Here is a 23,125-nt window from a genome sequence, read left to right on the forward strand (position 1 = left end):
TGCCTGGAAATTTCTTCTTGCACTCAGCCTCCTGTGGACCTCCTCATCCATCCACTTCTTATAGAGGAGCGTGACCTCTGGCTGGCAGCTTTGTTGTGCTGGCAACAATTACGCCCTCCGAAGGTGAAGCTCTCGAACGCAAACCGGAACACGCTGCCAACATCATTACGTCCAGCAGTGAGAAGACGCGGCTCTGAAAATGGGACGCCCAAAACCACCAACGCACTCATCAAAGTCGGGCAGGTTAGGTTGTGGGACAAAGGTCTGGCAAGCTCACCCAGGGCCATTGTCAAAAGGCCTTCAACCCGGGATTTGAGGTCGCCAAATACTTCCTGGCGCATCGTATCTTGCCTCCTCCAGGAAAATGGTGAGCTCAGGCTTACTACGAATGACGGCGATGCTGTCATCGCGGTTGTCGAACTTTCTCAGCTTTCCCGTTGCGCCATCCAACAGCTCGACAGATCTGTCTTGGACGAGGAGTACTGCATCGGTATTTTCCCGCATTACTCAACGATATCTACGCAATTGTCAATTTTCCGGCCCGTGTATATCGCGCTGGAAAACCGACTTCTCTTCGAAGTCTGGTTCGTTCTTCTGCGCGCGTTTGCCCTTCCAGACATCTTCCTGCTGGAATCGCCTTCTGCAGAATGTGCATTGGAAGTCACAGATTTAGATTCTGACCTTACGGGAGAAGTCTTCAGGATCGAAAAGACAATCAGCCTGAGGGTGACCGAGGCGAAGCTGAAACCAAAGATGTCTTCACCGGACGTCGGTTTCGTCGACCGGCAGCCTAGAGATGTGGATCCTCTCGTTGGTAATTACCTGACTGAGGTGATTCTGGACGGCGAGGTTCGAGCACGATCGACAATCAAGACCGCAACGAAGAATCCTTTCTGGAGAGAAGACTATCAGTTCTTAGACCTTCCTCTGGCCATGCCGTTCCTCTCCATCGTTCTGAAGAGAGTTGATGGCAATCTGGAGAGCTGGAGCAACCAGTTGCAGGCCTCTTTAGGCCTACCGAAGACAGGCAATCTCACAGAGGCTCTGTGCGGCTCAGTTGACATTCCTCTCGACCACATCGAACCTGGCAAAGATCTTGAAAGATGGCTCGACATATTCGACGACCGGCAGCAAGTCATGGGCACAATGCTCGTTAAGCTTCATCACGAAGAGTTGGTGGTCCTCCACTCAAAAGAATACCAAGCGCTCTCGACACTTCTCCACAGCTTTCCATCCGGTCTGACGGCACAAATTGCAGACGCGCTTCCCGGCAATCTTAGGCGCCTGTCCGAAATCTTCCTTAACATCTTTCAAGTGTCAGGCCACGCCAACGAGTGGCTTCAAACGCTAGTTGAAGACGAGATCGATGGTATCGGCGGCACCCAGAACCAGTTGAAAAAGTACCGATTCAGCAGTCGATTGAAATCCGGCGAAAATCTGGATTATCACAATGGCAGGGAGCAGATCCTGCGCGACATGGGCAAATCACTGGCTGGAGAGGCCAACTTACTCTTTCGAGGCAACACCCTGCTTACGCAAGCTCTCGAATTTCACATGAGACGTTCAGGCAAGGAGTACCTTGAACATATGCTCATGCTCAAGATCGTTGAGATTAACGAGATGAACCCAAATTGCGAGGTCGACCCGAGCAAGCTGAAGCCCGGTGAGAACGTGACAGAGCACTGGAACCGACTCATCCAGATCACAACGGATGTTTGGCAATGCATCTGCAAGGAGCCGACTAAGTGTCCTCCAGAGCTGCGGTCCATACTGAAGTACATCAGAGCGGTCGCCGAGGATCGCTACGGTGATTGGCTGCGAACGGTGACCTACACCAGCGTCTCCGGATTCCTTTTCCTCCGCTTCATCTGCCCCGCCATTCTGAGCCCCAAGCTCTTCGGTTTGCTGAGGGACCACCCGCGCCCGCGGGCTCAGCGAACACTGACGCTTGTCGCCAAAGCTCTTCAGGCGCTCGGGAATCTTTCAACCTTTGGAAAGAAGGAGGAGTGGATGGAGCCAATGAACAAGTTCCTAGGGTCCAACCGCCAGTCGGTCAAGGACTACATCGACACCATCTGCTCGATTCCTGTTGAGCGCAACAAGGTCGCTCTGGGACCTTCCTACTCAACGCCCATCACCATTCTAGGGCGTTTGTCGCCGACAGCACGAGAGGGCTTCCCTGCGCTGCCTCATTTGATCGATCACGCTCGAAACTTCGCTGGACTAGTCAAGATGTGGACCGAGGCGAACCCCATCGCCAACGGCGAAATCCTGAAACCCAATGGCGGCGAAGACGACATCCTCATTTTCAATGAAATGTGCATTGGTCTGCAAGAGCGCGCAGATCTCTGTTATTCCAAGATGGACAGTCCTCTCCATGACACGGCGTCGCTTCCTGCGTCCGAGTTCGCTGATGCGTTGGAACACAGCCAGGCCATGATGGAGTCCATGAGCTTCTCGACTTATCACAACAACAACTCTACCACAAACTCTACCACGGCATCAACAGTTTGGATGGAACAGGACAATCTTGTGCCACCCGGATCAGCTGGCAGCGACGCAGTAGTAGACTCCTCGTCACGAAGCCGTGAGCACCGTCGCGGCCGTGACAGAAGCTCCATCAGGCAAGGGTCGGGCCATTCGGACCACTCCTCGGGACACTTGGCAACGCTCAAGCGCAATGGTAGGGCGACACGCCACATTCTATCCGGCATCATGAAGCCTTTTGCTCGCGGCGAGTCTCCTGACTCTTCACCATCGGCATCCCGAACCAAGAACTTTGAGCGAAATTGGAATACCGGTTATTGATGAAGGGTTTATCTGACCCGTCTCTATTCGGATAATCGACAGCAACATCGCTCTGGCCTGTTTATTTTCTTTGTTACCTACTTTCTCCACATACGAATACGAACAAACACACTCAAAAGCCCAAGGGTCAAGGACGATCAAAGTCTTTTTCATCACCTCTTTTTTTTTTGCATTCTTACGACGAGGAGGATATCTGGATACGCGTATTTGGAAGCGTAAAGGATGGCGGTCATGGCTGCATTACCACTCGGAACGGGAGGCAAGCTGGTTTTTGTGGTCAAAACTTCCTCAGGCGTTTCGTTTCCCGACATGACCAGAAGGGGTTTTGCTTGCTCGGAAAGACGGGCGGACAAAACGGGCTTCTCATACAGTGGTCGGAAGCTCGGCCCTGCTTTCTTCATGTTCATTGCTATTTTTTTTGTTTCCCTCTTACTCGAGCTTCCTTGGTGTAAGGTAGCCTTCGCATCATGGGACACGACGAATATACCCAGAAATATCATGACTAGAAATCACTTGTCACGTTCAGATTCCCGGAAGCCACTGCAGAAAAAGTGTGTAAGATTTTGTGTGTAAAGATGTAATGATATTGAACTTTGTCGAGGTATCTACCCGAATCCTAATTTTTTTTCGTCTCGCCGTATTCATCGTCTCTGTACGCCTCAATGCTCCAATGAAATAACCCTGTTTTAATTGCCCAGAAACCAAAACGCTGCTTCGTCTCTCTCCTTTCTCTGCTCTACGCCATCCTGGCTCCAGACGCCGCCGGCATTCTTGCCAGCCAACCTCTGCCGTCTCGACAATCACCTCGCCGACCGAAACGGAGGGCGCCTCTCCTTGCTTCCTAAGGAAATCTTCTATTGGAAGAACTTCTTGTACGCGGCCTTCTCCTTGGCCGCACGGGCGGTCGCCTTCTGCTTAACAGCATTGAGCTCGTTGAGGACAACCTTGTCCTCGGGGACGAGCTTGTGGGCCTCCTCGAGGTCCTTGAGGGCGCTCTCTTCATCCTTAAGACGGACACTGGCAAAGCCGCGGCGGTAGAGGGCCTTGGCGCGATCGGCGTCCTTAGTGCCGGCGACGTCGAGCGCGTAACCCGCGCATCTGGCGGCATCCTCCCAGTTCTCGAGCTTGATGTTCAGCAGAGCAGAGTTGTTGTTGAGGGAGAAACGGAGGGCCTGGAGCTCCGTCTTGACCTCGGCGGGCTCGTTGTCGAGTTCGGGCTCCTCATTGAGGTAGCGCAGACCCTTCTGGTACTTGTCGAGGCCAGTCTGGAAGTCGCCCGCCTTGAAGGCCTTGTTGCCAAAGTCCTTGCAGGCGGTCGCAATCTTGAGTGTCTCCTTGGCGTCGGGAGGGGTGGCGCAGTCTTCCGGGTAGTCCTCGTACTGATCGCCCATGGCGTCGGGGGCCTTGACGTCGGCGGCGAGGGCAGCGTCGCCGGTGAGCTCACCGCAGTCCGCGATGATCGCGTCCTTGACCGGCGCATCACTACTGGCGGTCGTAAGGTTCTCGATCTGGCGGACAACAGACTTGCCGTTCAGGACGTGGCCGAAGACTACGTGCTTGTTGTCGAGGTGGGGGGTGGGGACGGTGGTGATGAAGAACTGGGAGCCGTTGGTGTCTGTTGCAGAAGTTGTGAGCCGACGATCTCTTTTGGGAAAGGGCAATGGGAGGCTTAGTTACTTACTAGGTCCAGCGTTGGCCATGGACAGGAGGAAGGGACGCTCGTGCTTCATGGGGAAAGCCTCGTCCTCGAACTTCTCGCCGTAGATGGACTCGCCGCCGGTGCCGTTACCCGCGGTGAAGTCACCACCCTGGATCATGAATTGCTTGATGACGCGGTGGAATCCGGAGCCCTTGTAGTGGAGGGGCTTCCCGGACTTGCCCAGGCCCTTCTCACCGGTGCAGAGGGCGCGGAAGTTCTCGGCGGTCTTGGGTACGAGATCGTTGTAGAGCTCCATGGTGATGCGGCCGGCGGCCTTGCCGCCAATGGTGACGTCGAAGAAGACGCGGGGGCGCGTCGGCTTGGTCTCTTCGGAAGACATTCTGGCGGTTCGTGTGTGTGGTTTGTGGTTTGAAGGAGGGAAGGTTGATGCTGTCCTGGTTGTAGATCAGGCTGAGACGTTGCGCTCTGGTCGGGTAGGTGCGGGGTAGAGATCTGATAGAGTGAGTCTCTGGGTATCTATTGGGCTGTTAATTGGTCTGAGCTTGGGAAAGCTTTTGGCGAGTACATACAATTCGCAATTGCGCAGGAACACAGAAAAGAGTTGATCAGTTGTCAGCTTGGGGCGTGATGAAAGTTTGCTGGTGGTGCAGTTTCGCAACTTTAAGAATACCTCTGAGCACTGAGCTCTTAGCTGAGGTGGGGTTACGATAGAAGTTTCTAGCTCCAACGAAGGAAGGCAGGCCCGACGCGGGGCAATTGCTGTGGTGGTGGGGGGCACTCGTGTTGTCACCCGAGAAACCGTTCTCTTCGTATTTGCTCCTGTTGTTTGCACGCAAGGCAGGTAGGTTGAAAAAGAGAAAGTTGGTATCTGCCAATCAGCTCCTTCCGTTTAAAACCATCTAGAAAGCGTTTGTACGTGGCGATTGGTTGGTATTGAGGTTGAAATATGCCTCCTTCTAGTGATCTATGAGTTTTGTTCGTCTAAGTCTATGAGCACCACGATTATACTCAGTATACTTACAGAGGGAGTACGGCATCACTCCCGTGCAGCGCTGAAGAAACTCTTCATTGCTTTGGCGTAGGGTCTGTGTTGAGCTCGAGAGTAACAGGTCCATCATTGACGAGAGCGACCTCCATCATGGCTTGAAATCTTCCGTCCTTCACCTTGTCTGCTGCATAACCGTCCTGGACTTTCTGCAGGAAGTGGTGGTAAAGCCTCTTGGCATCTTCAGCTGGTGCCGAGAGACGAAAGTCAGGCTTGTTCTTATTGATCTTGGCAAATAAGGTGAATTGGGAAACTGCCTGGTCAGAAAAAACACGATGCCATTATCACAAGAAAAAAAACATACCACATAGAACTTCCCCGGAAATATCCTGGACGTTTTTCTTCCACCTGCCACCAGCCTCGTCATCCCACATCTTGAGCTTCAGCACCTTGGTCGCCAGAGCCTCAGCTTCTTTCTCGGTATCACCAGGGGCAACAGCGGCAAGGACGAGAATGCCTTTGCCGATAGAGGAGATGACCTCCTTGTCCACGGTGACCGAGGCGGACAGAACACGCTGGATGATGGCTGTACCCAAGGAGGTCAACAAATGAGACTTGCGACAACAGCGGAAGGTCCCTTGCCTTTCATCTTGCAGGATACCTAGATTACTAGCGTATGTGTTGTGTAAAGGCAATTTTGGGAATGACAGGGAAATGGTTTCAGAGCCGAGAACGACAGAGGCTTCAGATGCGAGGATCCGTCTCTTCAGACACAGGTTGATCGACCGGAACGCTTAGCCGGTGACCGGATGAGGTTAAAATGTCAAACGCAACGAACCCGGGGTTCAAGGCAATAGTATGCCGCCAGCCAATGCCGTCTGAAGGTTGAAAAGCCACCAACCGAGCGTGCAGAGAGCAAACAGCAAACGACTAGCAAGCGACGTGAGAGAGGCAGGCTACTTTAGCTTGGTGTCTTGGCTTGAGCCGGCATTTAGGGGAAGAAGGGAAGAGGAATGGAAAGTTGCAGATTTGGTCTGTTTGCTTCAGGTTGAGGTCTGAATGAGAAGGCAATAGTGGCCAAATAATAGCAGGTTGATTGATTCAGCGGGAAAAATGAGACACTGGACCGGATGGCTGCCGATGCCATCGGGGCTTGCTACCTCAGAAGACACCTTGAGCAGGGAGTTTAATGGTAAGGTAGCCCAGGTGCGTGCAGCTTGGTGGCCGGGCTTCACATCCCTGAACGCGACTGTGGCAGGCAAGGCACCTGGGCTGAAATAGGCCGTGTCATCATCTGCCCTACACAGTACAGACCGAAGTCAGTCGCAACTTCCCTCAGATAGAGCAGGAATAATTTACACCTGGAAAATAAGGGTTTGGAATTGATTTTCTTGTGACCAAATGGCTGCATTTCGGGCTTGTCTCAATCTCTGACGTATTTGCAGCACTCAGGAAGCAATATTTCTCCACTTTTACTGACCCTTTGGTGGCTGTTTACCTCCTGCCTCACCCTCTTCCCCTACCACACATCAGGTATCCGGGACGTCCCACCTAGACGCACGGCTTTCTCACACGCCTCAAGCTGGCTGGCCTTTCTTCCACAGCCTCAAATCACCAAACAGCCGCATCTGTTTGTAGCCAGCAAATTTGAATCGCGCAATTACCGATCGCCGCTATCCCACGGCGTAATAGTCGCCAAGCGAGGGACACACACAAAAATCCCTACTCATCCGCCTCGCGACCACTTTCCCACTATCCCCCGATCGGCTCCGATCCGAAAACCATCATCATCATCAGCATCAAACCATACAGCCCTGATTGACACCCCTCTCACCCCCCGATCCCTCGATATCGAGATACGAAACAGAGTCTAGAGTCTCCATCTCGTCGATACACAGTCAGGCACGATGGCGGCACGAAAACTGCAACAAGAAGTCGACAAGTGCTTCAAAAAGGTGGCCGAAGGGGTTGCCGAGTTCGAGGCCATCTACGAGAAGATCGAGCAATCGAATAACATCTCACAAAAGGAGAAGCTGGAGGACAATCTTAAGCGCGAAATCAAGAAGCTCCAGCGGCTTCGCGACCAGATCAAGACATGGGCGGCGAGCAACGACATCAAGGACAAGGCTCCTTTACTGGAGCATCGCCGCTTGATCGAGACGGTCCGTCCATGACCCCGCGGCAGCCACCCACCGCACTGCTAACTCCCTCGCAGCAAATGGAGAAATTCAAGGCGGTCGAGAAGGCCATGAAGACTAAGGCATACTCCAAGGAAGGGTTGGCCTCTTCAGCGAAACTCGACCCACAAGAACAAGCCAAGGCAGAGGCAAGCGATTTCCTGAGCAGCATGGTCGACGAGCTGGAACAACAAATCGAGACCCTTGAAGCCGAGAGCGAATCGATACAAGCCACCATGAAGAAGGGCAAGAGCCAAACGGCCAAGGCGGAGCGCATTGCCGAGATCGAGCGCATAATCGAGCGGCACAAGTGGCACCAAAGCAAGCTCGAGCTGATTCGCAGATCTTTGGAGAACGGCGGCGTGGATACCGACCAAGTCACCGACCTCGAGGAGACGATTCGTTATTACGTTTCGGACGGCATGAACGACGACTTTATTGAAGACGACGAAATGTACGACGACCTCAACCTGGATGACGAGGAGGGCCAGTACGCTGTGCCTCAGGACGGCGACAAGGGCTCGTCGCAAGATGCCCAATCGACAGCAGAAGAACCAACACCAGAGCCGGAGATCAAGCCCCCAAGCGCAAAGGTGAAGGCGGTGGTAGAGGTTGCTGCTTCGGGACGGAAGTCGAGCGCACAGTCCAAGTCCCCGTTACCGGCGTTGGCAACATTGCACACGCCATTAGCGACAATCGGCAACGGCACCGTGAGCGGGCCGGCCATGAAGCCCGCATCTGTGCCTGCAAGGCCCGCCGAAGGCCTCAAGTACGCATCCGCCGCCGCGGCAGCAGCAGCGTCAGACAAGATTGGTATTTCCCCCTTACCGCCCCCGCCAGGCGCACAACCCGTGCCGGTTGCTCCTCCGGTGCAGGCAAAGACAAGCGCGACGAGCTCGCCGGCAACAACATCCGTACATCCTGTGGCGGCAAAGGAGGTGGAGCCCAAACAACTCGCGGTTCCTTCAGGAAGCGCAAGCGAAACTCCAACGATCATCGCGAAGCCAACTCCAGCCCCGACAACCAAGGCAGAGAAGCGGGCGGCCAAGAACCAGGCCGCGGCGGAGGCGGCCGAAGCGTCCAAGGGTGAGTTGTCGTGGATTCGTTATCGATGTGACATGCTGATTATTACTAGCTGCGCAAACAAACGGCACCTCGAACGGTGTCAAGGCCGTCGCAGAAGAGGAAGAAGAATCGATATACCACCTCCCTGCATCTTTGCAAGATCTTGTCGAGTCCTTTGAGACATCTCGCAAGCGCCCAGCCTCTTACAATTCGGCTACCACGCAGCGGATGCTTCAGGCAAGTCAAGCCATGTGTCCCGACATCATGGACACAGACGTGCCTCGAACTTACCGTCCGGAGCTGCGCTACTCATCAACAGGATTGGGCTTCCCGTCGGAGCCTCTCCCGTTGTTCGATGACCCGCGGCTGTACCAGCGCATCGACCCGGATACTCTCTTCTACGTATTCTACTACAAGCAAGGTACACCTCAACAGTACCTGGCAGCCAAGGCGCTGAAGGATCAGAGTTGGAGGTTTCATAAGCAGTACCAGACCTGGTTCCAGCGTCATGAGGAGCCGAAGAGCATCACGGAGGAGTACGAGCAAGGCACCTACCGTTTCTTCGACTACGAGAGCACCTGGTAAGCCGATATGGAGATGATTGGGTTTGGACTTGTGCTAACAGGCGACGTAGGATGAACCGTAGAAAGGCTGACTTCAAGTTTGCCTACAAATTCCTTGAGGACGATGTATGAATAGGCGGAGTGGTTCACTCTGTTTCACCAGGCGTAGCCGCGGATTGGGTTGGGGTCTCGAACCTCTGGTATCGAGGTGGAATGGCGTTTGCCTCGTTTTGTGGAACACGCGGCCGGTATTGATCCGGCTCACAATTGTTGAAGTACACTAACTATTGACTGGCTATGAAAGGGGAAGCGGACAATAAGCGCCAGCATATTACTCCCTCTGCACATGAAGAATGCCCTGCCGCCGTCGCGTGACCATAGATGACCGCGTTTGCAACGGCCAAGCTTCAAAGCCCCATCGTGATACCTGCGCCATGGCCTCGGGCGATCTGTGGCTTGCGATTGTCCTCTCACAATCTAGAACCCAAAGACGAAGGCTGCGGTTACACATATTGATGACTTCGATTGAGACCAGGATCAGACCGCAATCACGCAAGCGGTTAAACCCGCTGTAGCTTCTCAGGTTTGTGCAACACATCGAACACTGCATAGTCGCCTTCTCTGCAAGGCAGCCGAATAACAAGTCATCCGATACGCGGCGGCTAAGCCTCACTAATATGTCGCCGTTTGGGTCGGGTGCATTCCCCAGACGATCCAGTCTTCATGGGTTCCAGGGTGCAGATGACGAACGGATGTGGTTGCAATGAAGCACGACGACGGCGACTATGGCGAGTGAAGCAATTGCCGTCTGCAATAGAACCGCTCCGCCACCATCTCATATCATAAGCCGGGCGTAAGTACGCAGCAGAGCATCCAGGTGGGAAGTTGGCAGGGACGGAGATGACTGGACGGACTCGGGCAGCCAGTGGTTGTTCGAGGACCGAGGTATGTATGTACCTTTAGCTGCAGTGCAGGGAAGAGCAACGTAAGACAATCGTCACCCAGAGTTGGGTTCCCAGATAAGGTGCCTGGCACAAGTGGGTGCTGGGTAGGGTAGGGGACGTCAAGACAGGCCAGCTATCCGAGGGTGTCGTGAGTTGAGGTGGACTTGTTGACTGCAGTCGGACGTGTTTGTGTGTTGGTGGTGGCAGGGGAAGACAAGGTAGTGGGGCCCCGGGAGGATACGCAGGCCACCCAGGTCATTTGCTAGGTACCTTCAGGTTAAGGCACCAGGTGGTCAGTGTCTGCGTTAAGCGATAGAAGTTTTCTAGAAGGTCCCCGGGCTCCACCCATGTCATCCCCGAGTGAGGTGTGCCTGCCACCTGCCTCTCACGTCCCCTGCGCCAACCCAGCAGCATCCTGCCAGGCTGTTCGTGCTCTGATCATCACCTTGCATGGAAACTCCATTTTGGCCACACATGATCATCACGACTGTTGTTGGAACCCACCGCCTCGACTTCTCTTCGACGACAGCCGCCCTAACGAAGCAGTGAACCTTCTCTGCATGCTTCCAGAAAATGGCTCGTCCGAGCCATGTCTCCATCGGGAATGGATCTCTCTCGTACCTATCGCCTCCGTTGCGCGGTTTTGACGAACCAACCGGCAGACACCCATTGAGAGCAGAAAGAGGGTGAGCACTGAGCGCGCGCTCTTCGCTTCACCGAGTCCATTGCTCGCATCGCACGGCATCGCATCACATCGCATCGCATCGCCGCCTGTCAGCCCGACCGTTGAGCAAGCCTAAGCTGCAGGGCAGGGTTCGACTTATCTATTACCCCATTTGGTCTACCGGGGCTGTCTATTGCGAATTCGTCGCAAAACAGTAAGGCGCCTGTCCATTTCCTCGGAGGCAGGTGACCCTAGAAGTGTCATTGTCATATTGGCAACTGAGAGAAGTTCCGAGATATGGACGGGACGAGCACCCGCAACCCCCCGTCAGAGTCACCGTCACCGCTCGCGGAACCTCCTGTTCAAAGAGAACGGACCGCCTCGGATAATCAAGAGTGGGCAGTCTGAGAAAATCAGAGCGGAAGAGGAACCTAGAGGAGTCGTCGTTGGTTCTAACTCGTTCGTTGTCTCTGGACGTCTGGGTCTCTCCGGCTATTTCGGTGGGCGGCGGCATGCAGCTTTACGGCGGCGGATCCAGCAAAATGGCCCCGGGGAGGACACAAGACGAGCATTGAGTTGTTGCACTGCAACTAAGGTGCGCAGCCCAGTCTGTCAGCCATTCGGCCGACCACTCACCATCAAGAGTTTCGAGGAGACGAGAGCTTCAACCGAGGTACCTGGGGTACTCCAGATGCGCGACGAGGCTTACTACCCATGCTTCATGCTCGTGCTTGTGGTATCTCGCTCATGCTGCTGCGAGCTGCTGCCACGGTTCGTGGTCTCACCTGCCCTATTACGAATGGGCCAGTGAGCAGTTCGTGATTTGCGGTACCATTGTTTCTTGGCTGATTCCACTTTCAGCATGCTGTTGGACCCTTGACGGCAAGGTTTGGAGCGTTCACGGGGCCACTAGTGTGGCAGTGCGGGGCCAGCGAGCAGGCAACCACATAATATCCTTCGAGTCAAGCCTCTCCGCGATTCCGATCTTCACCTCTATCTCGAGTTCGACAGCCGCATCGCATTCCTGCCAAGTCCGCCCCGAGCCCTACCTTGTCACTCGTTTCCAATGAGCGATAAAACTAGCATTGCCATGACATATTGAGCCCCTGTTTTTTACGTCGCTTTCACTCTGACTGGTCTCTGACCCAGAGGCTAGAGAGACAGTCAATCCCTTGCCTGCGGACCACAGCACACCATGAAGACTCCCAAAACTACTACCTTACCTTCTTCTGATTACCTTGCCCTACTGAATGAGTACGGTGCAGTCGCCTCAGCTGAGTCTAGAGGTACGGTACCCCAACCCTGCCGTTGCTGTGCCTTAGCTAAGAGAGGTACCTGGCGCCGTACGGCCCCATATATGACTACATACACCACCACACCAACTTCCAACGACAAGCTCAAAGCAGACTGGACTGAATACGGTACATGCTGTCCCCAACACCGGGTTGACTGACCTTGTCCCTGACCCTGCTTTGACTTCTCGTGCCGTCCAAACCGACCGTCATAAACATTTCCGCAATAGCCCTTACCCTGCCCCGTTTTATCTTTTGGGTCTACCAGACATGTCTTGGTCTGTTGGTGTCTATGCCAATGAACATCGAACCAGCGTTCCTCAGAGCTGACTGCCCAGCCGGACGTCTCCCCAAGACGACCCCCTTCCGAGGAGTCGAGGTCGACGGCCGTTGAGGCCCCCTTCCTGCACGTACAGAGTACGGATACAGACACCTTAATCCCCGCCAGCCCTGCCTAGTGATAGGTCCGCGGGCGGCACATCGTCATGGGTACGGGGGTGTGAGCGCGGCGGGTCTGGGCTGACCTTGTCGAACATGTTGCAAATGTGTCGACGTGCCAGTCGCTCGCTAGTATATGCATGTCTTCGCGCGTGGATCCATCAACTGGGTGGCTGGCGGCTTCTAAGCCTCTTTCCAGAAGTATGTCACTCACCGAGGAACCGCTTCTGATAGCTTCATCTCTGTGGAGCGACCCCAGCACTTGCAGTTGTCTCCTCGCTTCCCGCCGCCTGGGCACATATACTCTAAGCTATCCTTCACCCTACACGGCAAAGACCCGGGGGCTGAAGGGTGGCCCTGGGTTGTTTGATATGCGTCTTTTGAGGCTCCCCATACGCCAAGAAGTGCCCAATGGCCGTCTACGGAGATGAAGCCATGTGTTCTGGGTGGGCGGCCATGACCCCATCCCGTTGCTTCTTACCAGCTCGTGTCTCCGTGCCGCTTGACGTATTCCTCCATCGAGCATGGCGGTGAAGTTGTGTCTCAAGTAATACTTGAACCACCCGTTTCCCACCTCGATTCGTGTATCCATTGTTTGTAATCACTTCCAACATTCCAACTATCCAATCCTTACAGAGTCAAAAACTTCAATACTCCAAGCCAAAGGCTCAGACTACCTAGCTCCGTTCCAGAAAGAAGACTCCCACGCTCCTTCCTTGTTGAACGTACGCACACATATATTCCAGGAGCAATCATAACCACTCCTCCACCAACCATTTTTTAAGCTTTCTGGATGGGAAGTTGCTTGCACGCCACGCCTGCGTTCATCTGAAGTCAGACCCCCACGGCCACCGTAGCGGCATCTGATTTGTGTAAGTCATCAGATTTTTACTTGGATAACAACCCCCCGGCAGCCTCTTTTTTTTAACCATGGCCCATTCTTCTCGTCAACAAATTCCACACACTATCTCACACAAGGGCGACCCTCCCTTACTGAACTGCTATCCAGAGACCGGGATACAAAACGGTTTAGACAGCACGCCAGTGTCCCTCCCACAGAAGAAACAATGGACAGCCACTACTACCGCGGAGCAAACTATTATGTTAACGCAACGTCTCCAGTGTCGGCGGGAGGAGACTACCTCGAGTCTCCCACGTTCTTAGAGGCACCGGCACTCGTCCGACAACTGTCCGACGCCAGCTCGAGAGAGCCTCTCACCCCGTCCTCCTACGGCTCGCCTGGATCTCCGGGCATGTCGTACGCCTACCACACCATGAGTCACTCTCCGGCGGACGACAGCTATGCGGCATACTACGGCGAGGACGCCGCGTACTACGGCGACGAATACGCCAGCACCGCGACGTCCTCGTCGGCGCAGCAAGCCGGCGAAGCCTACTACGGCGACGTCGACTGGTCAAAATATGACTACGTCCCCACCGAAGACGGAGGTTATTGGCAGATGAAACCACGATTCGTTCCTGCAGGACAGTATCCACCGGTGATACCTCACTCGGGGTGAGTAGCCATCTGAAAACGGAGGCCTCTTGGATATCGACGCGCAGATCTCGAAGCTAACAATGCTGTGAACCAGGGGCCAGGAGCAGCAAGAGGCGGTAGACTACAAGTTCCCCTGCCTCGAGGCGGGCTGCAGCGCGAACCCGTTCAAGCGCAAGGCGGACCTGGAGAGACACTACAGACAAGTCCATCAAGACCCGTCCAAGAAGGAAGCTCACAAGTGCGACTACCCCAAGTGCTCGAGGAAGAACGAACCGTTCGGACGGCGAGACCACTTCCGGGACCACCTGCGAGACTATCACAACGAGGACATCTTCAAGCGGGGGACGCACGTGGACGACAGCTGGCTCCAGGGCCGCAACCTCTCGTCGCGGTGGTGGCGGTGCTCAAAGTGCCTGATCAGGGTCGACGTCAACTCGTACCCCGACCACGTTTGTCCGAAATGCAAGAACCCGTGCGAGGACAAGCGCAAGCGGGCTCGAGGTTGGCATTGAGAGGATTGAGGGGAACATCGAGAGTGCTGCGAGTTTTGCGCCGACTTTCTGCGCGAACGAACGAAACGCCGTAATGGCGCTTCGACTGCGCCCCTCACCCCTCTATTCCCATGCGCGAGGTGGACTCCTCATTGGGTGGGCAACAGACTGATGCCTAGAACTGCGAAGGGAAGAAGGAAGAAAAAAAAAAGGGACCAGAGGGAGAGAGAGAATGACCCCACATTGGAGTTGATGTTCGCGACGAGCCAACGAAGGACGAGAGAAACGAGAAGACGAAACCAGGTTTCCGAGGGGCGTGTGTACGGATTGTCGACCAGTCTGACCGACTGACTTTGGTCTTGTCTCTGCCACCCCATGGAAAGCCCCAGGGTCCCGTTGCCCGACACGACTCTGACCGCCGCCGACTTGTTCGGATGGGGGATTTTTCTATTGGAGTTCGGACTCTTTTACGTTTACAAGAGTGCGGCTGAGGCCGCCGATGGCCAGAAGACGACGGAACGCTACGCACACCTTGGCTCGAAGAGACGCACACGCTCATGACGTTTGTCCATAGAGCCGGGAAAGAGAATTGCCCAATCACGACTTCGCATCCTGGGTCGGGTGTAGCAGCTCCATTTCTCATTCGGAATTGGCGGCCAGCACAGCAGCACCGTCATCATCAGCAAACGAACGAACAAACAAACGAACAGACAGACCGCGGCATCGGAGGTCCAAGGCCATTGCAAACGTCCCTTTGCCAGCCTGCTATGCTAGCTGGGAACCCAAAGGTGCCTTGCTTTCTTGCCTGCCGTCGAGTTCTGAATGGCTGGCAATCTTTTTTACCTTTTGAGTCTAGAAGCGATTGGGCGATGTGTGTCCGCTGTCTGCATGGGTTTGCTCAGGCAGTCATGTGGAGCGGGAGAGGAGTTGGAGGGGAGGGGTGTGTGACGATGGAGAGAGTTTGCGAGGGGGGAGTGTTGTTGGTGGTTTGTCGACATGATTGAGCCTTACCTGAACAGGAAGGCTTCGAGAAGGGTTCCATGCGGGCAGTGTGGCTTTGACGTCTCCATATCTGACGATGTGGGCATGCAGAGTGTCGACAACTGGAGCGCGCAAGCAATAGTAGCATGTGGGTGGCAGGTGGTTGGGTTTCGTTTTCTTTTCTTACTTGTGGTTTCTGCATGGCGGCGGGGGCTGTGTCTTTTTTTTTTTCTTCCCCTTTGCTCTCCCGCCTTTTCTTCCTTTTTCCTTTCCCTCTTCTTGTTCTTCACTTCTCACTTGGAAATTGGGGTGGGATGTGATCTGATACGACGATTGGGTCACTTGCATGTTGTGGCGCAAGGCATATTCTCGATGTTGAGAGGACGAGGTTGTTTTTCTTACGCTGTTGTAATGTGGGGCAGCGAAGGGACCTTTTTTTCTTGTCCCTCGCATCATTTCGACGGGCTCCTATCGGAGGGTCGGCCTGTCATCATCACGGATACGGGACGCCGGTATGGCGGCTTACCTCTCGCTTCGCAGCACACTGTTGCTGCATCTTTTTTTACGACGAACGGCTATTGCGACGAGCTAGTCATCTTACGATTTCAACGATTTTTAACGGCACTACATGGGTCCGAGTAAGAGGAGGAAAGACGATATCTCATTTTCTACTTTATTTTTAGGTGACAATATTTAGAGAGATACCCCGTTTGGGAAATAGAGTACACATGACACCTCACACATCACACACACTCACACTCACACACATACACACCGCATCGCATCACATCACATCAGGCATATGCGCATCTCGCGTCCGCATGGCATTTTTACCTAGCGACCTCACCTTATTTCATACCTGGACACACACTTTTCGCGTCGAAGATACCTCAATGGGGATGCAGGGATGGTGGGAGCGGTAGAGGCTGAGCAAGACCTTTCCTCTGGCTGTCTCTCAGATTGGGCTCGTCGTCATCAACACACCCCTACCTAACTACCCTTGGAAACGGCCTCGCTTCGGTCGCGGAAGAAAAGGATGGTATTCTTTCTTAGTTGGGGTTGGTGCCGTGACAGCTTAATTTCTACCGTGGTCGCATGAAACATATCTTTCGATACTCGATACTCAGCCACACCCGCCTACTGAGAATCGGTTAGTAGGGCCAATCGTATGGATGAGAAGTCTGCCTAGGTCAAGTCAAGGCGGCGCGGTTGAACTTCCGTAGGGCGTGTCTTGTTTTCAGTGTGCTGTACTATAGTGGTGTACGGTCACGGAGAGAGTATTGAGGTTTCCTATCCTATGGATCGATGGTCTTTTTGGAGATGACGGGTCTTGGCTCTCGGGTTACACAGAAGCAGCCTTGTAGGAATTGGCAGGGCATTCTTGTAATGTAGATTGGAAGTCACTTTTGTCTTTTTTTCCTCGGCGAGAAACCTGGAAATTGGGGTGATGCGAGTACGTACCTCAACTACCTTACCTTACTCCTCTGCCACAACATCCATCCTCCCCACCCGTTGAATCCTCGAGCCATTTCGTTTTGAAACGAAACGGAAGCCGGGGGTCGTGTTCTTAAGAATGGTTCTCCGTGGAGCAAGATACGTTATACCGCGTTGGGAAATGTTTCTCCAAGAGCCAGGCGCAGCGCGCACGTTGATACACGGCGGGACCAACAAGAGGAGGAAGAAGAAGTAAAGAGGCGGTGGCTCATTCGTGAGGGGTGTGTGCCAGATTTCCACGGTAGCAAGTTAACAAGGTGCAGTTTTCTGTGTTATCCTACGATCTGAACGCCCCGCTGTCAGTTCAGCTCAGATGATGATCTCGCGCCGCTAGCGTCTTGTCGGAATACCTGGGGGTGGGAAAACGGCTTTTTTGGAGGAATCGTTTGATTTGAGGGAAAAATGGAGGGATCTTTGCTGTTTCGCGGTAGACTACTGCAAAGCGGGATTTTGGAAATTTTTAGGTCTTACGAGGAGACGCGGGAGCGGGCGATGGGAAGGAATGATGGGAATCCTTCCCATCGTCGAGTCGTCGAGTCTTGTTCTGGTCAGACGTCTCTTTTTGGGGTGTGGGAATTCATGCTGCCGAGATGGGTTCCGTACGATGCCCTTTTTTTAGCCTCACTTTTCTCGTTGGAAATGGTGTTGTTAGTTCGTACGGCGTGAAGGACGGCGCTTCATAAGGACCGTCGCGGCAGGGAGGAGGTCGTTTATGCGTATTAGAGGCGTGGGAAGGGGACCTAATTATCGTCATAAAGCGGTGGTGATGGATGGGCGCGCGCGCCGTCCGTCCAATCTGGGGCCGTTGACTTGAGGGCCAAGTTTAAACTGACGCAGCAGTAGGGGCAGATTTCGAAATAGACATTTGTTGGCTAGGCTGAGAGGGAACTAGTGTGTGGTTGATACGGGATGAATACCTGACGACGTACGTAGTACTATGGTAAGGTAACGAACGAGCTTGAGGCTTCCATCACACACACACCCCTGCTGTAGTCCTTGTGCCTTGGGGGTGTCATATCCTGGGGGCCTTTTGGCGACTAGCGCAGCCGCGAGCGGATCGAGGATTGCTGTGCAGTTTTTGTTGCTCTTTGGACCGCACTGAGTCATTGCCGTCGTCGGTATCGTTGTCATATCATTTTGCCGTACCTGCTGAGATTGGTATTTCTCCGATGTTTCGCAGGATGGAATAGCGGGGGGACTTGATGTCTACCAACGCGGCCAAGATCGTCCCGCCCAGGGATGCACACGGGACCGAGGCGACCGACCGTGGCCGAACACTCCCGGCCGACCGACCGCCGAGCAAGGCGGAGTGCCTAATTGCCTGGAATCAGGAATGGGATGGATAGGGCTGAAGCATGCGAACTGGGAGGATCATGTGAGACAAGTGATGATCGGAACTTGTGTGTGTGTCTTGTCTGCTGGTGAACATTGGAATATCTGGGCTGTGAATGGCACAGGTAGGCTGCGGGCCGTGTCTCGTGGCGCTACTACCTTACCTTACTATCCCTTCCGCCCCCGTGTCGTGACGCGAATGGTTCTGACCTCGGGTTCCCATTTACCTCGTTCGTCCGCACTCGTTTCCCCTCTCGTCCGGGACATGATGTCTGTAGACAGAATCGAAAGGAAAATCTATTTCTATTTACGGGAACGGGCACTAAGGCTGGCTACATGGTGTTGCATCGCATCGTAAGGCAGCGCACCTGGGATGGCAGGCTGGTATTACAGGACATGGATGGGCTCCGACGGAAGGAGTCACTGACGTTGACCTGCGTTTTACGTCGTCTTTTGCTGCTGCGCTGGCGTCCGCGGGATCACTGGCGACGGACAAAGTAGGCGTGTGGTGCGTGCAGCTGGTTGATGGCGAGGAGGTTGTCGTATGCACGATGTCCCGCGGAGTGCGAGAATGCCGTGATGCTGTTGAGGTTGAGCTAGGTAGGTGCCTACGCACCTCGTTAGTTTAAGGTTAGGTAAGCGAAAGGTCTAATTGCTTAGGTAAGTGAAGCTGAGCTCAGCTCCCAGGAATTTGATTATGTAAACGACCCTCGGTGATCTCGGTGGTTTCGGTGGTTTCGGTGGATTAATCTCTCAAGGTGAGGTTCGCTCCTCGCGGGAATCGGGCGCGCGGGTCTAAGCAGCACCGAGATCGGAGGCGAAGCAGTCATAGTGGGGTCCTCAATTGTGGTTTCACCGAGCTCGAGGCTTTACTCGACATGATTTTATTGTCAATTATTGTGTAAGTGCCCAGGGAGCTATCGTCAAAGTCTTGGGAAAGCTCCAGAGACGGTGGATGTGCTCTGAAACTGTGGGTTTCCCTCAATTGAGCCTGGTGTTTGACCTTGGGTATCCTCGATGAGGGGTTGAAGGACTGGATGAACGGGACGGAGGAGCTGGCGGATGATAGGAGAAACGCATCTTATGCGGCTTGGCTTCCCGATTCTATGACCTCGGAGCGGTCAATTGAAGCCTCCGTTCAGCATAAACATCAACGAAAGACATGGCAATGCGGCAAAACAGCAATGCCCTGATCAATGGCTTAAAGGAGCTTTCCCCGCACGAAGCTCTAACAACATGTGGGGAAAAGAGCAGAGACATCAGAATCAGGACAATCCCCCAGAGGTGACATGGGTGCGTCTAGCCTCTGGCTTTAGCCCTTCCAATCACACTCGTTCCGTGCAGTTTTCCCATCCCATTCCCTCCAATGACGATGTTGATCTGGCCGCAACCAGGAGGGAGGAGGGGAAACGAGAGCAGCTTAACAAGCGCCCGAGACAAGGTCACCTTACCTCAGCTAAGACCCTGCCATTGCCACATGCCCTCAGTCTTGCTTGCTCTGCTTGCCGTCGGCTCGTGTGCTGCAGAAAACTCTGCTGAAGAAGATTGACCTTCTTCATGCAGCAAAGGTAGCGTGACTGCGTCTTTTTCTTCAGGCGACATCAATCCTCAAGACTTGAGACCAAAACAATAGAGCCGCTTGAGAAAAAAGAAGAGTCAGCTTTAGCTCAAGCTTCAAAGCCGATATAGGATCAAAAATGACTCCATCGCAGAGAGCAGTGGCCGAAAAGAGGTCCGAGGTGAGGAAAGAGCCCCCCAGTTCCCTCGCTGCTAGGTCGGGGGGCCGATGCTATCCATTGATATCGATAATCGATTAGTCGCGGTACTGACAAAAGGCCGCAAATGTTGTAACGATCTGAGAGAAATAACCGCAAAAACGCAGCAAAACAGGCTCTCGTGGTACCTCTACTTCGGTCCCCGGAACACTCTCCTGTGACGATCTCGGCTCGGCTACCCTCCCGCTCTCGCTCGTGGCTCGCCCTCTGTCCTCTCGATACCTTGCTCAGGGTATTTTTTCGCGGTGCTTGACTCTTGCTTTGACAGGTTTCAATTGCAACCGGCATTAATTTTCCCTCCCGCTCTCCCGCACTCCCGCCTCCTTCTCCTCATCCTCCAAAGTGTCCTAGGTTGCTGTCAATTGCCTTTTGCCTGTCGCAAACTTCCCCTCCTCCAACTCCAAAAAACCACGACGTCCTTTAGTTTTTAGTGTCTTGTGGTGGCTTCGCGATCGTCATCGTTAGCTTTAGCCCAGCTGTCAAGCCGTCTCCCCTCCAAGCTCCTCGCGCCGTCACCAGCAGCAGCAGCAGCATCCTGCAGCAAGCCAACAGCTCCGGAAGCCAGTCACCTTGTTGCATCGTTTCCCCCTCCTTCCGCCGCCACCCGAATCATACTACAGCCCGGTACCTAGTTCTGACAGTAACCGCGGCTTCTTGAACCCTCTGCCCGATCGACCGAAGAGCCGAAGAAAAAAATCAGGGACCCCTCTCCGAGACAGACAAAACAGAAAAGTGACCCCGCGGAAACACCACGCACAACCGTCACCATGAACGCAGCATGCTTCCTCCGCCGTCCCGCAACCTTTGCCCTCCGGCCCTCCTTCGTCGTCCCCAAGTCCGCCTCCGCCTTCAACATCGCCCGCACAATGGCTACCGCCGCCAAGATCAAGGTCAAGAACCCCGTCGTCGAGCTCGACGGCGACGAGATGACCCGCATCATCTGGCAGACCATCAAGGACAAGTTCATCCACCCCTACCTCGACATCGACCTCAAGTACTACGACCTCGGCCTGCCCTACCGCGACGAGACCAACGACAAGGTCACCCTCGACGCCGCCGAGGCCATCAAGAAGTACTCCGTCGGTGTCAAGTGCGCCACCATCACCCCCGATGAGGCCCGCGTTGAGGAGTTCAAGCTGAAGCAGAGTGAGTTGTTGCCCAGTTGCCTCTTTTCGCAAATACCCTTTCGGCGCATGCGCCGGCAAAGTAGTCCCGTGGATGGCGGCATCGGGTGGCATGCGCACCGCGGGGAGACTTGTCTCGCTTCCGCAGCTTGATTTTCCCCCGCATTCCGGACGCGGCGCCGGCTCCTGCATTGAGTTTCCCGATGCACAGCTCCCGCGCGATCAGCCCCAGCCCGAGCCCCTCCCGTTCCTCTCCAATCCTTAGAGTTGTAACCCCCCCAGTAGCAGCGAACATCATGTGCAGTAGTTCCTCATAGACTAACATACCGACCCCTCCCGCAGTGTGGCTCTCCCCCAACGGCACCATCCGCAACCACCTCGGCGGTACCGTCTTCCGCGAGCCCATCGTCATCCCCCGCGTCCCTCGTCTGGTGCCCGGCTGGAAGAAGCCCATCGTCATCGGCCGTCATGCCTTTGGTGACCAGTACCGCGCCAAGGACGCCGTCCTCCCCGGCCCGGGAACCCTCAAGATGGTCTTCACGCCCGAGGGCGGCGAGGCCCAGGAGATTGAGGTCTTCAAGTTCAAGAACGGCGGCGGCATCGCCCAGACCCAGTACAACACCGACGAGTCCATCACCGGCTTCGCCCACGCCTCGTTCAAGCTCGCCATCCAGAAGGGCCTTCCCCTGTACATGTCCACCAAGAACACCATCCTTAAGAAGTACGACGGCCGCTTCAAGGACATCTTCCAGGAGCTCTACGAGACCCAGTACAAGGCCGAGTTCGAGGCCAAGGGCATCTGGTACGAGCACCGCCTCATCGACGACATGGTCGCCCAGATGATCAAGAGCTCCGGTGGATACATCATGGCTCTGAAGAGTACGTCTCCCCCCATCACCACATCCTCTCCCCAGCGGGTTCCCGCAAGCTAACACGTCCCGCCACGCAGACTACGACGGTGACGTCCAGTCCGACATCGTCGCTCAGGGCTTCGGCTCCCTCGGCCTCATGACCTCGGTCCTCATCACCCCCGACGGCAAGACCTTCGAGTCCGAGGCCGCCCACGGCACCGTCACCCGCCACTTCCGCGAGCACCAGAAGGGCAAGGAGACCTCCACCAACCCCATCGCCTCCATCTTCGCCTGGACCCGCGGCCTCATCCAGCGCGGCAAGCTCGACGAGACCCCCGAGCTCGTCGCCTTCGCCGAGTCCCTCGAGAAGGCCTGCGTCGACACCGTCGACATCGACGGCATCATGACCAAGGACCTCGCCCTCGCCTGCGGCAAGACCGCCCGCGAGGACTACGTCACCACCAACGAGTACCTCGACGCCGTCGAGCGCCGCATGAAGAACACCCTCAAGCAGAAGCTGTAAAAGGTGTTCAAACTCTTCATGAACACCGATCCTAGCGGCGTAGAGAAGAAGAACGAGGTGAACGACATGATGAAGGGGTCGGATCCGATCGGATCACTCTCCCCGGAACTGTAGAAAGATGGAGAGAGGTGGCCGCCTCTGTATCTATGGGCATCGCGTCACATCTTTTTTCCCCTGTTGTGGGCATTTGAAAGCAAACAGCAACGTCATGCCATGGCCATATATCTGTTGTATTTTCCGTTCTTATTATTTTTGATATCACAACCCGTCAGCAAGCATTTACACATGCTAGAAGACAGAACGGAGAGAGAGCGAGGTGGGGGAAGAGAGGAAGAAAGAAAGGACCTTGGGTGGCTATCTTTTATATAGAGAAGCGTCCAGCAGGTACATAACGAAACACTTTTATGCATCAACAAACATGAAAAAGGAAAGAAGAAGTGTGTCATTTACTTTGCTGCCC

The 23,125-nt window shown here is 54.5% G+C and overlaps 5 protein-coding genes across 5 annotated transcripts; 3 read left to right on the forward strand and 2 right to left on the reverse strand.

Annotated features, from left to right (window-relative positions):
- Positions 1-3,662: 3,662 nt before the first annotated feature.
- Positions 3,663-4,847, reverse strand: CkaCkLH20_00208 (uncharacterized protein; the record flags this gene model as incomplete). Its single annotated transcript, XM_038882928.1, has 2 exons — positions 3,663-4,423; positions 4,490-4,847. The coding sequence occupies 2 exons, from the start codon at positions 4,845-4,847 to the stop codon at positions 3,663-3,665; spliced, it is 1,119 nt and encodes a 372-aa protein (XP_038751633.1).
- Positions 4,848-5,533: 686 nt separating this feature from the next.
- Positions 5,534-6,058, reverse strand: CkaCkLH20_00209 (uncharacterized protein; the record flags this gene model as incomplete). The annotated part of the gene is made up of 2 exons (XM_038882929.1): positions 5,534-5,766; positions 5,818-6,058. The coding sequence occupies 2 exons, from the start codon at positions 6,056-6,058 to the stop codon at positions 5,534-5,536; spliced, it is 474 nt and encodes a 157-aa protein (XP_038751634.1).
- Positions 6,059-7,360: 1,302 nt separating this feature from the next.
- On the forward strand, positions 7,361-9,390 carry CkaCkLH20_00210 (uncharacterized protein; the record flags this gene model as incomplete). Its single annotated transcript, XM_038882930.1, has 4 exons — positions 7,361-7,615; positions 7,669-8,716; positions 8,766-9,276; positions 9,330-9,390. 4 exons carry the CDS (start codon positions 7,361-7,363, stop codon positions 9,388-9,390), a joined length of 1,875 nt encoding a protein of 624 aa, XP_038751635.1.
- A 4,273-nt stretch (positions 9,391-13,663) lies between these two features.
- Positions 13,664-14,606, forward strand: CkaCkLH20_00211 (uncharacterized protein; the record flags this gene model as incomplete). The annotated part of the gene is made up of 2 exons (XM_038882931.1): positions 13,664-14,112; positions 14,189-14,606. The coding sequence occupies 2 exons, from the start codon at positions 13,664-13,666 to the stop codon at positions 14,604-14,606; spliced, it is 867 nt and encodes a 288-aa protein (XP_038751636.1).
- A 6,328-nt stretch (positions 14,607-20,934) lies between these two features.
- CkaCkLH20_00212 (isocitrate dehydrogenase) lies at positions 20,935-22,665 on the forward strand (the record flags this gene model as incomplete). The annotated part of the gene is made up of 3 exons (XM_038882932.1): positions 20,935-21,313; positions 21,634-22,170; positions 22,241-22,665. The coding sequence occupies 3 exons, from the start codon at positions 20,935-20,937 to the stop codon at positions 22,663-22,665; spliced, it is 1,341 nt and encodes a 446-aa protein (XP_038751637.1).
- Positions 22,666-23,125: the final 460 nt, after the last annotated feature.

The sequence above is a fragment of the Colletotrichum karsti genome (genome assembly GCF_011947395.1).
Source record: "Colletotrichum karsti strain CkLH20 chromosome Unknown Scaffold1, whole genome shotgun sequence".
NCBI classification, from domain to species: Eukaryota; Fungi; Ascomycota; class Sordariomycetes; order Glomerellales; family Glomerellaceae; genus Colletotrichum; species Colletotrichum karsti.